Source organism: Sinocyclocheilus rhinocerous, unplaced genomic scaffold, assembly GCF_001515625.1.
Source record: "Sinocyclocheilus rhinocerous isolate Xijiao unplaced genomic scaffold, SAMN03320098_v1.1 scaffold557, whole genome shotgun sequence".
Lineage (NCBI taxonomy): Eukaryota > Metazoa > Chordata > Actinopteri > Cypriniformes > Cyprinidae > Sinocyclocheilus > Sinocyclocheilus rhinocerous.
This window is the reverse complement of record NW_015633548.1, coordinates 953,586-976,404: the sequence shown is the minus strand read 5'-3', so window position 1 is coordinate 976,404 and position 22,819 is coordinate 953,586. Positions and strand designations below refer to the sequence as shown.

Sequence of the window (22,819 nt, the reverse complement as noted above, 5' to 3'; positions counted from 1 at the left end):
TCTCTCTTTCTTTCAGTAGCGGAAATTTAAATGTGAGATCTGGAAAAGAGATCTAAATTTAGCGGGAACGGTCGGTCGGGAAGAAAATTATTCTAAGCGGACAGCGGGTGAGCAAAGAGTGAATATATAGCGGGAGCAGGTGGGTGCGGAATATAACCTTGCGGGAGCGGGACTAAAAAAATAGTCCTACGCAGACCTCTAGCTTGCACCTAAGGTGAGCTGTGCTTAACGCAGCGTTCAGCTGCTGCGGGTTCATGAGTCAGCTGACCACACGTGTTAATGTTAAGTGTGAGATCTCAAGGCGTTTTCACATTCCTACGAATGCAGTGATGAGATAAAAGTGTGTCAGAATGGTATAGGCATGTCAGTCAGTGTTGATCCCACCCTGCACTGCTCCATCTTAAAACAGAGGCCTGATGTTGTCCTCAATTTAGCTGTGTAGCAAACTATGTGTGTGTCTCTGTAGGCTTGTAATTAGTGTGTCCTTGGAGAAAGGTATGTAGAAAAACAGGAAGACTTGCTCCACTGGTTTTCCTCCTTTCATTTGGATTTACCTGTCTGACAAGGTAAAAACATTCAGCTTAGAAAACAATGCCTGACTGTGTTTCTGTACTCAACGTCATCTGCCATCTGGTTTCTCTCATGATTTTATGTGGATCTTTTATCACTATTGTGCCCTTCTGTGCTTAACCCCAGGTTAATCCGGGGGACTGACTGTGCAGGGATGTAGCAACGATAAGAAAAATGGGGGACATTTGCCCAATAGATTTACTTTTATTCAACAAGGACACATTCAATTGATCAAGAGATAGTAAAGATTTTAAAAATGTTACAAAATAACATTTATAATGCTACAAAATATTTAAATTTCAAATAAATGCTCTTCTTTTGTACTTCGTATTCATCAAAGAATATAAAATGTATCACTGTTTCCACAAAATGTTTCCACAAAAATATTAGGCATCACAACTGCTTTCAACTTTGATAATAAGAAATGTTTCTAAAAATGTTACAGAATAACATTTATAATGCTACAAAATATTTAAATTTCAAATAAATGCTCTTATTTTGTACTTTGTATTCATCAAAGAATATAAAATGTATCACTGTTTCCACAAAATGTTTCCACGAAAATATTAGGCATCTCAACTGCTTACAACTTTGATAATAAGAAATGTTTCTCAAGCATGTCGATTCTTATCACCTAATGTCTCTGATTTTCATGTACCAATTCAGACGGGACTAATATCTCCGTGTTTATAACAGATGTGGGAGGGTCAGTTTTGTACACTGGGCTGTTGCAGAGATCACGTGCTCTGTATGCATTGTGTGCATTGTGTGTAGTCATTTGGATTGATTACCATTAGTATAACCAGTTTTACTACAAATACCATAGTTCAGCTATGGCTAGTATAGCAAAGCTATGGTTAATTTTTGGTTACTTTTACTTTTTTTTTTTTTTTTAACCATGTTTAATTTTCGTAAAGGTACATATGTAATTAAAACATTATGTAATTGAGTGCGGGAATGAAGCTGAGTTATCTTACCTGACTGATATTACAGTAGCCAGTCTTAACAGTTTACGTGATCTGGCTCTTGATTTTATTTATTTTTTATTTCTTTGCTGGGAGGCAAACATATAAAAAAAAATGTGCGCAGTAGTAAGAGCGTCTACGGCAGGGGTGTGAATCGTCACTGGTTTCACAATGCGATCCGATTACAATTATCATGTCAACGATTCGATTCAGTATCACGATGCATCACGATTATATCAAATTTATTTTGTGAATTTTTATTAAATTATATAAGCAGGCTACTTTTTAAAATAATTAATAATAAATAAAAAAAACCTTAAAAAATTTAACCAACTAAATATAGCTTCAAAACATACAAGCAAATATAAAGTAATAAAGGGGGAAAAGGACAATTACAAGTGATAAACAAAAAGTACTTCTGGGTTTTTCTTTTTTCCTCCGCATAATTGCTGTTTGATTACTGATGAGATCATAGACACAGGTTAATAGGCTGCATTCACACAAATGCACAGATCTATTTCGACATGTCAGATGTTTTGTCCTGTTCTGAAAACATAACTGACTGTGTTTAGGCCTACATCAATTTCGTATCATAAAAGTATTCGGAGATGCAAGTGCATTTAACCACAGCCGTGCTTCAGGACAACAAACACAAAGTGCACAAAGTGTGTTTCGAGCATCTCATACGTACTGCATTCCAAACGGCATAAATGAAAGCATATCTAAAGAAAAACACTGAAATAACAGTGAGTGGAAACACAAGTCAAGCAATGCACACGTGTCTCACAGCGCACATATTCTGTGCAATGAAGCCCGCCGCGATTGTCTCTAGCGCACATGTGCCACTATAAACTTGTTTTTTCCAAAAGTGTGCCCAGATCTCGAATTTAAAAATAGTGGGTACATTTTTTAATACTGGCGTGATAAGCGCGTATGCGAATGACATCAGTAGGCTATAATCGATTACAATCTATTACTGCATCGATGCAGAATCCTCCACGTCCGCATCGCGATGCAGTGATTAATTTCAACACCCCTAGTCTACGGTTGTTCACATTGCCCAAAACACAAGAAAATGTGTTGTGAAAAAAAATCACAGACATTCGCATTCGGACAGGATTAGTGGAATTATTACAGAGGTTTTGTGAGAAAAACACAGACGTGGCAGATTCAGACGGGATTAAATCGCAAAGTATGTCTGTGAAACAAATTTCTCTAACGACTCCCTGTAAAACAGTCCCATCCGAATAGGGCTTATGACCTGAATTGACTGTTGGGGGCCCTCTAGAACCAGGATTGAGAAACACTTTATTGTATCTTAAAAGGGTAGTTCACCCGAAAATAACAGTTGTCATTTATTTACCTTCATGTTATTACAAACATGTATGATTTTCTTTCTTTCATTAAACACAAAAGGAGATGTTTGGCAGAATGAACGACATAAGGGTGAGTAAATAATGACCAGATTTTATTTTTGGGTGAACTAAACTTTTAAGGGTGAAGTGTGTGTTTAAAAAAAAAATTAAAAACAAGTCTCCATATGGCATATTTGTACATTACCGTTCAAAAATAAGGTCAGTTAGATTTTTTAAAATAAATGAATACTTTTATTCAACAAGGACACATTAAATTGATCAAAAGTGGAAGTAAAGACATTTATAATGTTATAAAAGATTTCCATTTCAAATAAATGCCGTTTTTAAAAAAAACTTTCTATTCAAATAATCCTGAAAAAAATGTTCATCATTTTCACAGCTGTATTCGGCATTGATAATAATAAGAAATGTTTCTTGAGCACCAAATCAGCATATTCGAATGATTTCTGAAGGATCATGAAAAATCTTTCAGAGCCCAAAATTTTTGGTGGTGTAGTTGACTCTGCACATTTAACCGGAAGACAAAAAAGTATTTTAACAAAAAATATGGCACACTTCACTTTTACCAGGGTTTTTTTTTTTTTTCTTCTTCTGCAATTTGTGCAATGAAGATATTTAACATCTTTCATTGTTCTGTTATGTATTCCTTCTGTTACATTCACAGTTAAAACGTCAAAACTTAAAATGAACTTTAATTTAATTGAATTTAAATGTTGTTTAAATTCATTATCCCCACTTGTTTGTGCGACCATGTCATCTTTGGTTTTATTTTTGCATGTGTGCTGTGAATTACATTGAAACCCATTCTTGTGTTTTTTTTGTGTGTTTGTTTCATTCCTCATCCCCATTCCCCCACCATTGGCTCGTGTCCACTCAGCCAGTCAAAGTGAAGCGCAAAAAAAGCTTCAACCTATCACGCAAGTTCCCGTTTTACAAGAGTAAGGAGAATATAGTGCAGGAGTTGGTGGAGACTGAACGTGAGTATAAGCTTGTGACGAGGGCTCTGACTCTGTCCTTCATGCTTCATCCTGTCACTGTCACTCACCCTGGAGACGGCTTCTGATTGGCTCTTGACCTTTCTGTGAGGAAACCGAGCAAATCAGGGCCTCCCTGGCCTTTGTCTTGCTCTGAGGGGGACCTCAGCACTTCTCACAGGTGTGAGGCTGCACTAACACTCAAATGCTGTGCTAGAACATCCATCAGTGTCAGAGCTGTTTAGAGCTGCTCCCTTCAGCATTTGAACTTATAATTTTGTTACTGATGAATCTGCATGGGAAGCCCCTTAAATTACAAACGGACAACCCAGATCTTTCACCGCACAGCAAGGTGATGTTAGTATTGCTTCATCCCTTGAGAGGGCAACACCTCTCTTCTCCCAGCCTCTCACTAACCTCTTTCTTCTTCCTTTCTGCTCTCTCTCTTTGTTCTTGCTTTCACCTGTCGGGACGCTCAGGACTTCCCAGGGTTAAGCGATGACTTTTATGGATCAAAGAGTTTGAGTAAGTGTGTGGTTCCTCTTGTCAAGCAGCCGTTCACTGAGCTGACTGAACCGGCTGTGCTACACACCACACACATTTTATTCTTTCTTTCTGTTTCTCTCTCTTTCTCACAGAATCTCCTCTCTACCTTAATAGTACCTTAATCTGCTTTTTGAAAGTATTATTTACCTGTAATGAAAGTATTACCTTAATAGTCATCTGCTTTTTGAAAGTACATTATTTGACATTCGCAACTCATTTTAGTGCCGCATTTCAGAGTGAAACAATGTTTAGCATCTAAAATGTAGGACGTGATTCTATCCATCAAGTGTCTATTAGAAGGTGAAAAGTGGGTGTAACGTACCAATATAGAGCCAGGCCTAATGTGAGTTTGCTAAAACCATGCTTAAAAAGAGAGTTATCATTTGGTTAACTTTATCCAATAATCTGTATGGCCTACGTGAAAATAAAGCAATTACAAGTACAAATTATTACATTTTGAAAGATGTAACCCTGTAAACAGTTTGAGCCTTAGACAAAAATGAATAAATACAAATCTTAAAATAAATAGGCTTTTTTTTTGTTAAATATCATATTTGATACGTCAGGCTTTTATGGCTCATACAGTATATATAGTGAAAATAGGTAGCTCATACACGAGTAAAATATGTAAAAAATTTGGTGCAGATGCTGATATTTATGACCAAAAAGGCAAGATAAAAATTCTGATAGCTTATAATGTAAATCAATATCTTTATAACAGACTACTTACATAAAATGCAAATAAATATTGTCACTCTCTCTCTCTCCTAATAATTTTAAGAGGATGATATTTGCTTAGTTTTATGATCAAAGCTGTGAAGTTTTTATTGCATTTAAAACATATAATGCAGTGCAATACAATGACTGAGAGAGGTACAAATAAATGTTTCTTAAAAGCCTGGTGTATCATATACATTGTAACATGGCTTTTCTAAAAAAAAAAAACAAAAAACGATGTATAATCATGTAAACCTATGTTGCTTCTGTCCAGTAAATGTTCATCTTGAAAAATTACTAAAAATATAAGTTATTCTTACGTTTACTTTATAAAAATCAGTAAAGAATTCACAGCAAGAGACTCACAAACCATGACCTGAAAGGAACCATTTTTAAACACATAAATCATTCACACATAAATATTCTTAAATCAAAGATCTGATTGTCATATGATACACTGAAGGGAGAGTGAATCCACGGTAGACCTCTTGAGGTCCCATAGTGTCTTCAAAGCCAGCTCATACTGGGCTGGGTTGAGTGTGTGTTTAGTGTTTTTAATGTTTTAATCATGTTGTCACTGTATCTAAGGGATGTTTGTAATTTGATTCCTGTAAGGAATCCAACACTGGCTTGTTTACTTTGGCATGAGGAGCAGTATCACTGTCTGATGAACTGGACACTGGCAAGGTCATAGGAAACGCTCAGCACGGAATCTAAGATCACTAGGGTCGTAGGAAAAGGAAATACTTAATTTCCTATTGCTGCCTCATCCTACCATTTCCCTTCTAAGGAAACGGCAGCCATTTAAGTGCCCAAAAGTTCTCTCTGTTTGTTTTCCTCTCTTCACTCAGCCTTTTCTATTCTTGGCATGATGGTACGGGAGGGTGTATAGTTTCATTCCGAGCTGTGCTGGATATACTATTAATCTTACATATGGGCGAAAATGTGCATTGTGACATTTCTAAACTCATCTTATATCCACAGAATGCTTGACGTCCAACACCAGTGACAGTGAAAGCAGCTCCAGTAAGTGCCTCTAAACATCCATTTTGTGCTTACTGCATTAAATCTGTGCCAGTGTATTCTGCAGAGGTGCAACATTCCATTTGATCAGTGTCATGCTATTAACCTTTAAATGCTTAAAAAAAACTGATTCATAGCTATGATCTATGTCACCTACAAGTTCATTCCAGTGGTATTTCAAGTGGATTGTTTTTGTATTGAATGATGATAAATGAAACCTTCATATTTCATATGGATATTTTTTTATCTTTTCTCGTCATGCAGAGGGTCAGGAAGACACAATTCTCTCATATGAGCCAGTAATTCGACAGGAGAGTAAGTATTCCGAATTTTATATTTTTTATAAAATAGTCTCACTCTGACCCTTAATCCTGGTTTTCACTGCCCACATGCCAACACACAACAAATTCCAACGGTTATGTTTTTTGGATTAGTTGCTGCATTTTACATGTGCAGTTATGATCTAGTTTTTTGTGCGGCCAAGCTACAATCTACTTTTCTCTGCTCAAGTATACATGACACAAGTTGGGTGTGTTTGTTGTAGCAGTGTAAGCTATCACAGTTAAACAGACTGTTTTTGCTTTAGGATTTCTATATGTAAATAACCTCTTTTATGATGCCTTTATTTCTTAACGTGAAGTGTATGTGCCATAGTTAAAGCTGTTTTTCATTAGGGTGGGTTAAGGCATTAAATAAACAATAGTTGATATGCAAATATGAACGTCATCTGATAATGTGACCATTTGTAAATGTGTTTGCAGTTTAGTTTTCTTAAATGGTCTGTGTGGACTGGGGAGGGAGCTTGTATTTAAAAAAAAAAAAATCCTGTTTTCCATGATATGTCCTCCATGAGGAAAGCCAAGAAGTTATTCTCAAGGCTGGAAGTTTTTGACCAACATTGATCTGGCTTTCTTTTCAGTCCATTACACAAGGCCTGTGATTATCCTGGGTCCAATGAAGGACAGAGTAAACGATGACTTGATCTCAGAGTTTCCCCACAAGTTTGGATCCTGCGTCCCACGTGAGTGTAATAAGAAAAGGCCATGCTGGCTGCATGTACAACATCTTTATCATCAAATGTTTTAGCGGTACTAAAGCAAGACATACACACGTTTCTTCAGATACAACTCGTCCTCGACGAGAGAATGAAATGGACGGCCAGGACTACCACTTTGTGGCTTCAAGGGAGCAAATGGAGAAGGACATTCAGGACAACAAATTTATCGAGGCCGGCCAGTTCAATGAGAATCTGTACGGGACCAGCATCCTGTCTGTCCGGGCAGTGGCTGAAAGGGTCAGTGACTCCCTAGTGTAAACATGCCAGAGGATCTGAACTCCTGTTTAATCCTTAAATATTTTCCCTGTGGCAATTACTGTGTGCAGTGAAAGTGTGACACGGGATGAAAGGGTTTCTTTAATCCTCTTGTAGGGAAAACATTGTATCCTGGATGTGTCTGGGAACGCCATAAAGCGACTGCAGCAAGCACAGCTCTATCCAATCGCCATTTTCATCAAGCCAAAATCTGTGGAGGCCCTAATGTAAGTTTAAGATTTTGTAAATTAAATGTATACACTACCGTTCAAAAGTTTGGTGTCATGTATATCATGTTTGGTAGTTTTTTTTTTGTGCGGTTTTTGTGTTGAGGATGTGTTAAATTTGAAGGTTCTATATTTTTGTTAGAAAATTTTTCTATTTCAAATAAATGCTGCTCTTTTGGTTTCCACAAAAAATTTAGCAGCACAACTGTTTGTAGTATTTATAATAAGAAGCAATGTTTCTTGAGCAGCAAATCAGCATATTGGAACGATTTCTGAAGGATCATGTGACACTAGAGTAGTGGCTTCTAAAAATCAGCTTTGCCATCACAGGAGTAAATTACATTGTAAGATATATTAAAATAGACCATTTTAAATTGTAATAATATTTCACAAAGTTACTGTTTTTACTGCATTTTTGTTCAAATAAATGCAGCCTTGGTGAACAAAAAAAAAATACTTTTACACTTTTAAATGGTAGTTATCTACATTTTGTCTCATAATTCTGTGCATGTGCTTATGCAATGTGAAATAAGTAATGCACTTCTTTGTGTTCATCAGGGAATTGAATAAGAGGCAGACATATGAGCAAGCCAGTAAAGTCTTTGATAAGGCAATGAAGCTCGAACAAGAGTTTGGAGAGTATTTCACAGGTAACCCCCACCATCATGTGATTTCTCTTAACTGTATCCAGAGAGAATCTTTTAGTCCACTCCCTCTGTTACTGTTTAACAGTGTGCTGTAGTATGACTGTTGCTCTCTCTCTCTTTCTCTCTCTCTGTCTGTCTCCACAGCCATAGTCCAGGGTGACTCACTAGATGAGATCTATAATAAAATCAAGCTGATCATAGAGGAGCAGTCAGGCCCTTACATCTGGATCCCGTCCGCAGAGAAGCTCTGAGCTCGCCGCCTCCACGGAGCCCCCCACCTGACCCCCGCACCCACTCCCACCCGACACCTTTCCTTCCCTTTCACTGATATGTTTCATATCAAGTTTTAGTGTCATCATTATGTTACCCTCAATTGAAAGACGTCTTATCACCATTACTGTGACTGTGCACACCCCTGCATGAGTTTCTCAGCAATTCCATTCAAGATTGGAAATGCCATTCCTAAAGATTTTTTGTCATGTAAAACAAAAAAGGGAAAACTGAGCAGATCCTTTCGTGCGTTTCGGACGGACTTGAAGATGAGAATGTCTCAACAAAGCGAGAATGGGGAGCTGGGGAGTTGGAGATGGTGGCACGAGCGGGAACCTTGTATATGTTCATTCGATTTCATGGAAAAAGACGTTTGAGGATGCTGTGCGAGGTTTTTTTATGAGGACTAGATACAGTTCAAACCTGCTGATGGTACCGTCACTGCTCATGTTTCTAACGGATAAACTTCAAAACAGAACTCACAAACCAGCTCGCTTTACTTGATCGGCTGCCTGGCCGTTTGTATGGCGACGCATTCGGAGGCAGAACAAAATGGAAAACGGGGTTTGAGTCTATACATTTCTATTACTGAAATCACATGGAAAATAAAAACCCTACGGAGAGATTTTACTACATAATACAAAATGATACGGTACTCATTTTACACTTCACTAGAATTGTCTACTCTGAGGGCTGTTAGATTTCATTTACCTGTCTTTGGGTTTTTGTGTTCTTTCTTTCTTGTGGTTTTAGCTGCTCTGTATTAAAGATGGGGGTAGAGAGGTGTAACTGGGCTCTCTGCAGACCACCAAACTGCCTTACGATGAATAAACGCTTCTGTCAAATTCCTGTCAATCGTGGGGGGGGAGGGGGAACGACACAATATTCAACCTATCAGTGCTTAGAGGGAGACACGATTTTAGTGCTATTTGTGAGTTTCCCGTCATCCTATTGGAGGCCTAACTTGTGAGTGCAATAGACTTAAGTGTCTTACCTCTGTGAAATCCTTTTTTGCAAAGCTTTTTTTTGTCTTAAGCAAAATCCAATTTCGGCCGCCATTGGAGTTGTTGAAAAGCAGACAGCCCACTTGCACTTCCTCTGCCTACCATGACTATATTCTCTTCAGACTGAACGGTAACAAGGTACTGTCCTGTTAGCTGCCCAGGAGCGCAGCCTTAAAACGGGTAGAATCAAGACAATAATTGTATTGGATGTCCTTCTTGATATTAAAGCGTTAGTGGAGCCTGAAATTTACCGTTTTCCCCAGAACTCGACGATGGTTTGATTAAATCTGTTCTTTGTAATGACAGCTTTTTAACAATTTTTTTCTTCTTCTGCTCCCTCATTTCCGGGCTGATGTTTACTTCACTGTGTTGAGCCTTGTGCCGGGGCGAGCTTGGCGAGCTCAGGAATCTGATGGATAATTACTACAATGTTTTTTTTTTTTTTTTACACTACTAAAGGGCCGCGATCATATTGTGATGGAATAGAGAGAGTATGAACTCAAATGGGATGATTTTCTCTCCTCTAACTGAACACCCAGACATGCTGATATATTATACTTGTGAATTCTAAATATTTAGTCCTTCCTTTTTTTAAAAAATTTTTTTTTTATTTGAAACCTTTTGTAAGCACTATGTCTGTGGTCACCCTTGGGTTCAGCCGGAGAGAATGGGAACAGGATACAGAAGCACAGTACTTCCTTCAATCTTTCTTTCTGTATCAAGAAGTCTGGATCCCGCAGGAAGCGAGGGAAGTTCTTGGGCCCACTCTCTTCCCCCGCCCCGCTCCGCAGGCATTTTCTAAACAGGTGCGCTCACCTGCCAAGCGTCTCTGCGAAATCAGCTGTCATACCTGTGTCAAAACCAGAGTTCAGGGAATAATCGAAGGGAACAGAGCCATTTATAAACTGCTTACAGACTGTTTTAATGGGTATGATAGCTGTAAAGTGTAAATATCCCCCTCACTTGTGCTTCATGCATGTGTGATACAACTGGGACATACATGTTTTATAAATCACAAATGTCAGGTAAGTAAACTTTGAATTTATTCTGAGATTAATTTCCATACAAATGTGCCGTAACGTTGGTATTTCTCTATAGAAAAAATATCTTCAGCTGCCTATCAGAACATTTTTTTAGTGAGTCGGGAACAGCTTCCCTATAATACGGCCTGTCTACTTGTGATATCTTGTGGAACTTGTCTGAGTGTATAGATGAAAAACAAATGTAAAAATATATATAAATATATATAAAAAGACATGCGGATGGCAACCCATAGATTGATATTAAAGTAAACCAGGAGCTTAAATGACTCCTTTTAGTGTAGATCTGGTCCTCTGAGGTGACAAGCGGAAAAGCAGCTGACCGTTCGCACTGTTGATGCCGGTCAGCCGTGTTGGTGAAGCCCAAAGAATTTTGATTCATTGTACTATATTTCTAATGAAGTGGATTGAATCAGAACAGCTCTGGTGTACTAATGAGTGTCTCTGCTCTGGAAGACACGAGTGTGAAATGGGGAAGGAATGGGTCTGATTTGTCTTTTTGAGTGATTATGAGTTTTTGATGTGACAGCACACCTGTGCAGTAAGTTCTTGCAAATATGAACCCTTTGATTGTACAGTAGTGTCCTCCCCATGATTACAGGTGGCACAACCCATCAGGACACAAGGAAAACTGCTGTTTTATATCCTGGTCAGGAAGGAACACAGTCCTAATGATTATTATTATTTTATTTTTATTTCTTTTTCTTCTTTTTTTTGGACGTTTTTGATGTGACAGCACACCTGTGCAGTAAGTTCTTGCAAATATGAACCCTTTGATTGTACAGTAGTGTCCTCCCCATGATTACAGGTGGCACAACCCATCAGGACACAAGGAAAACTGCTGTTTTATATCCTGGTCATGAAGGAACACAGTCCTAATGATTATTATTATTATTATTTTATTTTTATTTCTTTTTCTTCTTTTTTTTGGACTGGACAAGAGTTTATTTGTTTGGAAATAAACTATGTGACTCTGTTACGATTTCAATGCATGCATTTTTATTTGTTTTGTATCGCAATGCAGATGTTTTGAACTAGTCAACCAAGAAAAGCTCAAACAGATAACCGGATGACAGGTAATAAAATAATACTGCCAGAAATATTTCAGATTAAATGAATATGAACCATTTCATAACCGTACGAACAAACCCCTCAGATGCATTGTACATCTCTTAGCTTCTCAAAAACATGCACAGAAATTCACACTGCATATTAAACGCGTGCAGTTAGACCTGAGATCTCCATCTGCGACTGAAGACGCCGTCATTCACTCCTCAATAATGAGATTCTTCTTTGCTTTATCCAGCCTGTCCAACACCTCACTGTACAGACCCGCCATCTGGGGAGACACATTTCATGTATTTTATTCACACCGTGCCACGTTTTCTTTTAACAGACAACATTAACAAAATGTTTTTATTGAATATTATCTTGTGAATTCTTGAATTCATTCTTGCCAAATGACACATTTAAAATACTAGCTGAACTACTGTAAGTTGCTTTAACTACCGACCTACATAGCTGTAACCAAACCTGCTCTAATTAAGCCTCCTACTGAGGTGATGAAAAAAGCAGCTCACGCACCTGACTTGAGGCAAGGAGAATATGAAACATGAAAATGAAATCCAGCGCCTTGGGTCGAGCGCTCAAACAGCTGTAGAGCGGCCCGTCTGCCTCCTGCACCGTTACCTGAGAATGATAGCTGTCCTGCAGGGAGCCCAGGTGCTTCAGGAAGCTCATTCCCAGCCCGCACCACCGCTCGGCCTCAGGATACTGGGCCAGACTGTAGAGCAGGATTCCTGTATTCCACGCTCGGGTCAGCAGCCACAGGATCTCCAGTTCTGGAAAGTCCTCGGGCTGTGTGAGAAAGCAAGACGTCCGTTAGTGCAGTGGTTCTCAAACCTGTCCTGGAGTACCCCCAGCCCTGCACATTTTGTATGTCTCCCTCTATCACACCTAATTCAACTCATCAGCTCATTAGTGGAGACTGCAAGACATGAAGTGGGTGTGTCAGATATAGGGAGACATACAACATGTGCAGTGCTGGGGGTACTTCATGGAGAAGCTTGAAAACCACTGCGTTACTGATATCAAGGAGGAATGGATCAGATGCTATAATAATAGCTGCAGAATTCTATAATGCGATTTCATATCGACGGTGTCGTGAAGGTCACGAATTCAGAATAGCACCCTGATGCATATGCACGTTTTCTGCAACGCTAGTTCAAGATAAAGGACGCAGGCGAGATTTCAAATTAGCATCCAAATTGGCAGGAAGAAGCTGGTGAATGGAGCATCTGCGAACTGAGGCATAACTAAAAGCCCATTGACAGAAACAGGAGATTCTTTTAAAGATGGGGATAATTGCGGGGCTGAGCTGCAGCGGGTCGTGTGTGACGGCTGCTGAGTCATAGTAACCAACTCACTGCGGTTGCTATGATGGAAAGAGCTTCCTCATAGTAGCCCCATACTTCCTCCAGCACGCAGGGCTGCACCTCAGACACGCCGCTCGGCAGGGTCAGCTGAATCAGGCTGTGTAAACAGTTACTGTGACACACACACATGTATAAGGTGTGTGTCATATGAGGAACAGTTTGGTGTTTTTTGTTATCTATCAGTCTGGTAAATTAATTGTGTAAGTAACGCTTGGCTAGTCTGACCTGCAGCGGGTGAGGTCGACCTGTGGCTGTTTTCTGTGCAGAGACAAGGCGATCCTCAGTGCTTTCTTACACAGAACAGGGAAATGGGCCGGTGGTTCCATCGCCAGGACTGTAGACACAAAGTACAGGACCATCAGAGCTTATAGTATTTTATACACTAACATTTTAAAGTTTGGGGTCAGTAAGATTTCTTTAATTGTTTATGCTCACCAAGACAACAACAACAACAAAAAACATCAAAAAAAAATATATTGAAATGTAATTTATTTGTGATGGCAAAGCTGAATTTTCAGCATCATTACTCCAGTCTTCAGTGTCACATGATCCTTCAGAAATCATTTTAATATGCTGATTTAGTGCCCAAGAATCGTTATTATCAATGTTGAAAACAGTCATGCTGCTTAATATTTTTATGGAAACTGATATTTTTTCAGGATTCTCTGATGAATAACAAGGTCAAAAGAACAGCATTTACTTGAAATAAAAATATTTTGTAACATTAAAAGTCCTTGCTGTCAGTTTTGATTAATTTAATGTACCCTTGATGAATAAAAGTATTCAGTTCTTTCAAAAAAAAATAAAAAATAAAAATTGACCCCAAACTTTTGAATGGTAGTGTATATCCACACATTCAGTCAGTATTTCACCATCCATAAATCTTTCAAATATGTAATTCTTTAAAAAAGAGGTTATGGTTCTAGAAGCTCACCTGCGATCATTTCTAGCAGCTTGGTCTCAATGTAATCCAGTTCCAAAACTGATTCGAGCACTGATTCAAGCTTTGGATCATTTAATTTGGCCCGGGCTTCAAACTCATAGAGCAGCAATAATGTGTCTGTTTTGTCTTTAGAGGAAGTGCCTAGGAAAGAATGTGCCAGAAAGATGCTTAAGATCCTTATCATTCTGGACAAACAGGTAGAGTCTGCATGTAGAATCCAACATATGTAAAAAAATTAAAATTGTAGGTGACACCTGATGATTTGATGGTCGTCCAGATCTCTTTACAGAGCTGAATGTGCTCTAGAGTCTGGGTCAGGAGCTCAGTCTGAAAGCACAGCAGATATTATACACTGCGCCCTCTGCTGGTTAGTCATAGTAACAAGGATAAACTGAGATCAGCGAACACGTGTGGAGTAGTTTCTCAAAACTTTCCAACCTCAAGGTCTCCCATTGTCAAAACCAATATTGGAGAACCCCCTACATGGGCTTTGATATTTGCTTTTGTACTTCTGCTGGAAATAAATCTTGTTTTCATTAACAAAATGAAGGGCTGTCAGTATATTAAAGCAATCAAGAATATTTTTTGGTTAGACTTACCAATAATAAATAAATGAATATTAATATTTAATAATTGTATGTTTATGTAAATATTAAATATATTAAAATATATATTTTAATTCTGCAATCCCTATAAAAGTGATTTTCAACCAGGGGGTTAGGCAAACCTCCAAGGGAGCCAAAATTAAAAATAAAATAAGCTATTAGTCATTAAAATAAGCTAAATTAACTAAAAAGATATTTCTTAATTTAATTCGCCTCAAAAACTGTTTTTATTTTCTTTGAAGAAACAGGGAAAACCTGGATTAGTTATGTTGCCTAATTTTAAAAGTGTGATTTCTAGGCCTGGACAAATCATTAAATTATCAAATTATTAAAACTCCACTGGTGTTTTTATGATTTTTAATAATAAATTTTTGGAAAGTGAGTTAGAAAGTGTGAGTTAAAAAATATATTTTAAAAATATTATTTTTCCTTATCCCTTGTCCTGTATATCACAAATGACTGGGAAAGTCATTGGTTAGACAGAATGGGAAACTTTAAAGGGACAGTTCACACAAAAATTACAATGTTATTATCATTTACTTACCCTGACCTGACACTCAAACCTTCATGAGTTTCTTTTTTCTGTTGAACACAAAGAAGATATTTTGAAGAATGTTGGTAACCAAACAATTGCTGGTAGCCATTGACTTCCACAGTATGGAAAAAAATACCATGGAAGTCAATGGCTATCAGCAACTGTTTGGTTACCAGCATTCTTCAAAATATCTTCTTTTGTGTTCATTTATCCCTTTAAGAATTTTCAACTTGTGGAATCAAGAAATTTCATTTATAGAGTATTGGGCCTCCGGAATAGTGTTGTGGACAATAGGAGGCCTTGGACTCAGTAATACTGAGAAAATACAGAGGCCCACTGACACTGATGTGGAGAGTTTGTAGCTTAAGAAAGCAAAAAGGAATTTCACTTAGAAAACCCTTGAAATGATCATGCTTTTAAGCATACAACTTCAGTCCATATTCAGAATTTATACAGTGTCAAGTTTCAAGGCTCCACCTTGTCTTTAAAAAGCAAGCAAAACACCTCTTGCCTCCTGGTTATTGTTTAATCAGGTGGAAGTGATAAACGAGTGAGTGATCCACCTGTTGCTCAGTATGATCAGAGCTCCTGCAGATCTCCAGAGACGCAGCAGCAGCCATCAGCAGACACGTCTTCTGCCCCATCAACATACCTCGGTCTGGGGCGCACAACTGCGACAGCTGCCCAGCCAGACAACACATCACACATCTCGATTTAACTACACTTAACTACAGCTACAGTATCAGCATGTGGGTTTGCGTTAATGTGATTATGAACTAGCCTGCAGCTACTAAGAGGAACTGTGCTTGAACTTACCTGGAAGGAGAGAAGAAAGAAATCCCTCATCCTCACAGGACTGTGCTCACACTGCAGGGCTGAGTTCCACGCTGACAGAGACAACACACACACACACAATCAGTCAAACACAACCAACAAATAGATAAATCTCTCAAAAGCTGGAGGTTTAGGAATAAAGCACCGATCCTCCTGAACCAGTTGGCGTCTTCTGAATGCTGCTGTGCTCCGTGGCCTTGAATTTGGCTGATTTGTGATAATTTCTCAAGAGCTGTAAATTCAGTATGCATACAGTAAATCAGTGTGGAGAAATGGAGAAATGACTGATTAAAACAACAAAGTGTAATGAAGTATTATGGGTAAATGTACCTGTTTTTAGGTAAGACAAGAGGATATCCAAGTTGGCATTCCTGTTTTAATAACAGAGAGTGTGTGATAGATAAGAGTTGCAGCTTTGCTGAATTTGTGCCACTGCACCACTGATCTACTAACCTGTTTTCCTCACTGATGTTTTCCATTGTTGTAAGAACAAGTCGTACTAAACACCTGACAAAGAAAGATGAGGAAATTATGTTTCTATAGCAGAGATACTTGATGTGCTCCTGTTTGCTGCTGATATAAGCATTATGGGCTGAAGCTTAGGGTCAAAGGTCAAAATGAATGTGTGACTGACCTCAAGGCAGTGAGGATTTGAGTAACATCTTGTGAGTGTTCACACAGACTCTCTAGGGCTTTGACGGCTGTTTCCTGCTGCTCATGCTGCGGTGAAAAATACTGCTGAAATACTTCCGAGCTACCGACAATTATGTGGCTTATTAAACCAAACAAAAAGGCACAGTGACTGCCGTATTATAATATTATTGTGTTGAAATATACAGATGAGAGAAAAGTCATAAGAATCTGGTATAATATGGCCAACCTCGAGGGCGATGTGTGCGGCCAGGCTGAGGAGGTTTGCAGCAGCGTTCTCAGTCACTAGCAGTCTGTCCTCACTGGTGACCGGATTCTGAGCCAGAGCGCCAATCTCTCTCAGAGCCGCGGCAGCTTATTAACACATTAAAGACAGACATTCAGTTTTTTAAAATTTATAGTTATTTCTGCGGCTGATTTCCATTTGTACCATTCAAAATGTGGGGTCGGTAGGATTTTTAAAATCTTTTTGAAAAGAGTGACTTATTTTCACAAAGGTGGCATTCATTTGATCAAAACACAGTGAAAACACTGTGAAATATTATAAAAAATTTAAAACAATTGCTATCTATTTTAATACAATTAAAGGGGTCATATGATGTTGCTAAAAAGAACATTATTTTGTGTATTTGGTGTAATGCAATGTGTTTATGCGGTTTAAGGTTCAAAAAACACATTATTTTCCACATACTGTACATTATTGTTTCTCCTCTATGCCCCGCCTTTCTGAAACGCGTCGATTTTTACAAAGCTCATCGGTCTGAAAAGCGAGGTGTGCTCTGATTGGCCAGCTATCCAGTGCGTTGTGATTGGACGAATTCCTCAAGCGTGTGACGGAAATGTTACGCCCCTACCATACTGTGATGATGCCCTGTCAGGCCGGAGCGACAAGACATTAAAACCCATTATAAACGAGGCATATGTTGAACAATACTACAGCGAGAATCAAAGTTACGCCTTCTTTCTTTGCGTGAACATTTGGGCGGCGTTATGCAAATCTTCCCACACAGTGACGTAGACATGTGGGGGGCGTGTTTAAATTAGGCGTTTTAGGAGGGTGTGGACGAGTCTTAACATTCATAAAGAATAGCTCTTTGGGTTTGTGACTTTAGTCTTTGCAACTTTAGGGATCTTATCTATTCACGAACAGCTTGTAACACTCCAAAGAGAAAGGAAAACTTGAAATCGCATCATATGACCACTTTAAAATTATAATATATTCCTGTGATGGAAAAGCTGAATTTTGAGCAGTCATTACTCCAGTCTTCAGTGTCACATGGTCCTTCAGGAATCAGTCACAATGATTTTCTGGTCAAGAAACATTTCTTATTGTTGTCAATGTTAAAAACAGTTATGCTGTTTAATATTTTTGTGGAAACAAACTATGGTACTTTTTCTCAGGATTCTTCAAGAAATAGAAAATTCAGCATTTATTTGAAATATAAATCTTTTGTAACTTTGCTTAATGCTTCCTTGCAGACTAAAAGTATCAAAGTGGTTACACATTATTGTATAAATCAAAGATCAATATGTAGCCAATCGATTACTTTCTAGCCAAAAATTTGTATTAATTTCCATGAAACTTCCTGGCGACTGTAAAATTCCCTGATGTTTCTAGGTTTTGCATGATCATTTGATGCCTGGTTATTTTACAGAGATGCCTGAGACACTCGTGTGACTTTACATCCTCTCCATTACCTTTCTCTGCATTGTTTTCCAGTACAGCGATCTTGTAGATGTTGAACTGTGTGAAAATGTTGCTTGGATCAATCCTTGCTGACTTTTCTACAGCCTCTTTGGCCTTCAACAAGAATTGAACAATGTGGCAACTTTCACAACAGACATGTATGTATGAAAACTTGTGTCCACGTAATGAGATGTTACCTTCTCAAGTTGATTCAGGTGCAGGAAACAGGTGGATCGGTTTCTTTGCAGTTTAGCAAGGTTTTGATCCAACTCGCCGGCTCTGTAGAAGCTCAGTGAGTAGTTATACCACTCCAGAGCTTCAGAATAGTTCTTGGCCTGTGCAAGACAACAAACATGACAGCTGTCTCACTGAACTCAAACTAACAAGCTCTACTTGATTCATGCTGCAACTATACAGTACTATTTAAAAAAAAACATACCCACACAAAATCACACATGGAAATATTTCAGGGGGAGGGGGGGTATTATTTTTCTTTTTAAAGAAATGTATATTTTTATTCAGCAAGGATGCATTAAATTGACCAAAAAGTGACAGCAAAGATATATTGTTGCAAAATATTTCTATTTCCAAAAAATGCTGTTCTTTTTAACTTCCTATCAAAGAATCCTAAGAAAAAAATGTATCATGGCTTCCACAAACATACTAAATGACATGTTTCTTGAGCAGCAAATAATCAAATTTGAATAATTTCTGACGGATCATGTGACACTGAAGAATGGAGTAAATATCAGTAAATAAATATTTCACAATATCACTGTTTTAACCATATTTTTGATCAAACAAATGCAGCCTTGGTGAAAATAAGACCCCAAACTTTTGAGGTAGAGTATGATAAAATGTTTTCAATGGAGGTAATAGTACTCTTATTTGTAATTGAATGACTATTCAATCCAACGTATTTATTGCATTTCTAAAAATGGTTTTAAAATATATTTTAAACATAAAACTGATGTAGTACTTCAAAGTTTTTGGAAGCTCTATCCCACAGAAGAAGGTGGAGAGATGATAGAGTCTGAGGTGCTAGTTGTTTTCCAGTGTAATGTCCTAGAAAACAATTATTAAACACACAATTCAGTACTGACATGAAACACATTATTGGTTACTAACATTGAATGAAAATTACCCGTGATAGCATCCTCAATCTTCTGCTTGGCCAGCAGCTCTTTGTCCCGCTGCAGCAGCAGCTCTATATGCATGAGCAGAGCGGAGCCCAGTTCAGGAGACGACTCAAAGTGCTGACACACCCTCTTCAGGAAGTAAAAGGTCAGAGCCTCCCTGAAACAACAACATGTCAGTGTTTCTGTCATACCTGGTCTTTTCAACCACAGATTTCAAGAAGACGATTTTTTGTGCCTGTTTAAAGAGATGAGAGATCATACCTGTTCTCTTCCACGAGCAGTTTTACTATGCTCAAGCACACTTCCAGAGGAACCTCACAGTCCAGTAGCTCTGACAGCCCTGACGTGGGAAGGAACATGTTAAGAAGGGACACATTTGTGGGGTAGAAAACATACTATCCACAAACTGCAATTTCAGCAGAGATACCAGGCTCACCAGACTTTATTGCCTCATCTGGGCTGCGGCTTTTATTTAGGATTTGAATCTTCAGATACAGGCCTGACAACTGCATATGCTCCTGAAAAGAAAACAATGAAATGGCCAAATGTAAAAAAAATCTTAGTGAGTGTGCTACAGTCCAATCTGATGGTCTGCTTTGTCAAGATCTGGTTGCACTAGGAACACTTTACCTTATTAGCCAAGCTCACAGCATGAAGAGCTTTCTCCAGGTACTTCTGACAGTCCCAGTCCAAATAAACCTTTGCAAGAAGTCTCAAAACTTTGGCCTGGAGGAATGGGAAGTAAGATTACAATGCATTCAGGTAATGCAAAAAAGTCTGAGACCGCACTGAAAATCTGGGATTCAATTTAGACATAGAAATAAACAGTTTGGACATTAAATGTGATTGTTTGTGAATGAACATTACTTTTTAACTCCATATATTATCCTGATTAGATAATTTGATACATTTATATAGATTACAATAATTTATAATGATCAAAAATTTCATTTGTGGTCAAATTTTTGATCCCACTGTATATCTAGCTGTTAATTTCAGTGTTGACTAATATTTCTTACTTGCATCTCTGATCCTGGTGAGTACTTCATATTCATCTTGCCTATATCATAACTTTGGCTGAAATGCAGAAAAAGTTTATATATAAGGAAAAGTGTAAATACTTAAATTATAGTATTACCAATTATATTGTAGTAACAAAAGTTAAATGAATTTTTAAAAATATATTAAAATACAAAACAGTTGTATATACAATATATATATTACAGATATCCCTACCTTAGCCAAAATGTGCTCTCTTCATGCTTTCCCTGACTGTAAGTGTCAACCCCAAAGTTGTAACAGATGAGAGAGAGATAGCCAGTCTAAAGGAAATTTCACAAAAGTGTTTTTATTTTATTTTTTAATAGTTTGTATTTTCTAAATCTCTCTCTCAAATCAAAATAATCAATGACACCACTTGACAAGCTGATGACAACAGTTTGTCCACCTCTTTAGGTAGACGCAGAAGCATTTCTTTACATCGCTGTATGCATGACACTGCCTCTTGATGTTGTTCTTGAGAAACTGCCTATTGAGAAAACAGAAATTAATTTATTTCTGAAAAAAAAAAAAATATATATATATATTTGTGTAAATTGTAAAACCATTGCAATAATCTGCTAAATCTCAAATATGAAATATACGCATTAAATATCCACATTTGATCCAGTGGTTTTCAAGTATTTCAAGTATAGAGTATTCAGACATTAATTTTAGGCTAAGCAATCTCTGCTCACAGATTCAGCTTGATATGACAAAACCCGCAGCAGGTCTTTCTCTATGTCTCCCTTTGGTGTGTTTATATCTTCTGCACAATCTCCATGGGAAGTGAGTCTGCTGTAAAGAGTCTCCAGGCTCTGTGAAAGTATCATTCTTAGTTTCTTATTCTCAGAGTCACTAAATTAGAATAATAATCATTGGTATTTTCAATGTTCCAATAAACAGTGGCTGCATGTATATTATATATTTTTTATTAATTTATTTTTGCATACATGCAAAGTCTATTTTTGTTGTCTTCATAGTGAGATTGCATTCATACTGTACGTACATTGACAGCAAGGCTCAAAAAATCTTCAGCAACTTTGGGTTTTTTGCAATCAAGCCATGTTCTTCCCGTTTTACTTGCCATCTGAGGAAGACATTTTAGAGTTAAAGTAATATACACAGTAATAAAATATGCCAGAAACAATGCAAAAAGATTGAAATGAACGAATCTACTGTTGGAATTTATACAAGCTAAATGGATAAAAACAAAACAAAAACAGATTTCACAAACCAGTATCTGCTTGCGAACAATATTCTCTGATGGGTTCTCAGGCCCGCATAAATACAGAAGTCTGCATGCCACATGACGCACTGAAACATGTGCAGTGAGTTAAACAAATTTGTAGTTTATCAAATAATTGACATCTGTGCAAACATCTGGAGATAGACTTTTTAACTTTCTTTTGTTGGTACAGGAAAAAATATCTATATGGCAAAACAGAAAGACAGATGATTGGCAGATACACAGATATATTAATAGACAGATACAATAATAGAGAAAAAAGACCTTTGGCCTTTTGCTCTTCTGTAATAGTTGAGCCAACACGTTTGGTCACTGCCCAGTTCCACAGCTGTATGGCGATTTCCTCCACCTACAAAACACAATTGCATTATTTATTAAAGATTAAACCATAATTACGACATTTCTAAGAAGCTTTGAGTTAACTTACTTTAAAAAATAAATAAATAAAAAGGAGTTATCTCAAGATAACGAGAAAATACAATAAGACCTGATCGCGATAAACCAAGACAGAAAAAAATCATCACACATGATCTCTTGTGGCCTCCGTAGGTTTCAACTGAGGTGGGCATTGCACACCTGTGAATCCTGTAGTTTTGCTGCTGCATCTAGAGTTGAAATCGCTTTGAAGAGAGTCTCAATCACCTCATCCAAATTTGAATCGATCTGTCTGTGGAGAAGTTTCTCTGACAGGTCTGTGAAAGAGACAGAGTCAGCCTTCAAACACGAAACAGCTTCACGTACTGTGCTAAATCACTCTATGACAAGGTAAGCTGAAATAATTACAACAGATAGTGCTAAAATTATCAATAATATCCATAAGAGATCAGTTATTTTATAAACGTGCGTAACGTTAACAGCTAATCCCTCACAGAGCTAACTGCCACAAATCTTCCACAAAATAGATTCTTACTTTTTACATCGACAACAAACTGCTCCATATTACGGTCAGGTTTGTGTATTTTAATACACAAGTCGAGTAACGTAATTTAAAACGGTCGAATATATTTTGTCAGTATTTTCTGTGTCAGTGAC

At 37.7% G+C, this 22,819-nt stretch overlaps 2 protein-coding genes across 2 annotated transcripts in view; one reads left to right on the top strand and one right to left on the bottom strand.

The window, feature by feature from the left end:
• LOC107744565 (disks large homolog 3) overlaps nucleotides 1–11,369 on the top strand; it is a 78,383-nt gene extending 67,014 nt beyond the window's left edge. The window contains exons 14-21 of the mRNA XM_016558281.1: nucleotides 3,631–3,888; nucleotides 6,133–6,174; nucleotides 6,436–6,486; nucleotides 7,091–7,192; nucleotides 7,293–7,465; nucleotides 7,601–7,710; nucleotides 8,269–8,360; nucleotides 8,502–11,369. Of these exons, the coding sequence (XP_016413767.1) occupies nucleotides 3,631–3,888; nucleotides 6,133–6,174; nucleotides 6,436–6,486; nucleotides 7,091–7,192; nucleotides 7,293–7,465; nucleotides 7,601–7,710; nucleotides 8,269–8,360; nucleotides 8,502–8,608 (935 nt within the window). The 3' untranslated portion in view covers nucleotides 8,609–11,369. The remainder of the gene's footprint in view (nucleotides 1–3,630; nucleotides 3,889–6,132; nucleotides 6,175–6,435; nucleotides 6,487–7,090; nucleotides 7,193–7,292; nucleotides 7,466–7,600; nucleotides 7,711–8,268; nucleotides 8,361–8,501) is intronic.
• Nucleotides 8,878–21,371, bottom strand: tex11 (testis expressed 11). The gene is made up of 24 exons (XM_016558280.1): nucleotides 21,237–21,371; nucleotides 20,737–20,822; nucleotides 20,520–20,577; nucleotides 20,131–20,226; nucleotides 19,928–20,018; nucleotides 19,762–19,840; nucleotides 19,506–19,657; nucleotides 19,341–19,426; nucleotides 18,559–18,696; nucleotides 18,373–18,475; nucleotides 16,904–17,028; nucleotides 16,658–16,743; nucleotides 16,477–16,530; nucleotides 16,354–16,394; nucleotides 16,169–16,255; nucleotides 16,006–16,076; nucleotides 15,753–15,869; nucleotides 14,304–14,376; nucleotides 14,041–14,190; nucleotides 13,332–13,440; nucleotides 13,101–13,218; nucleotides 12,361–12,528; nucleotides 11,413–12,010; nucleotides 8,878–11,205 (listed from the first exon to the last, which is right to left on the bottom strand). The coding sequence occupies exons 1-23, from the start codon at nucleotides 21,369–21,371 to the stop codon at nucleotides 11,939–11,941; spliced, it is 2,295 nt and encodes a 764-aa protein (XP_016413766.1). The 3' UTR covers nucleotides 8,878–11,205; nucleotides 11,413–11,938.
• Nucleotides 21,372–22,819: the final 1,448 nt, after the last annotated feature.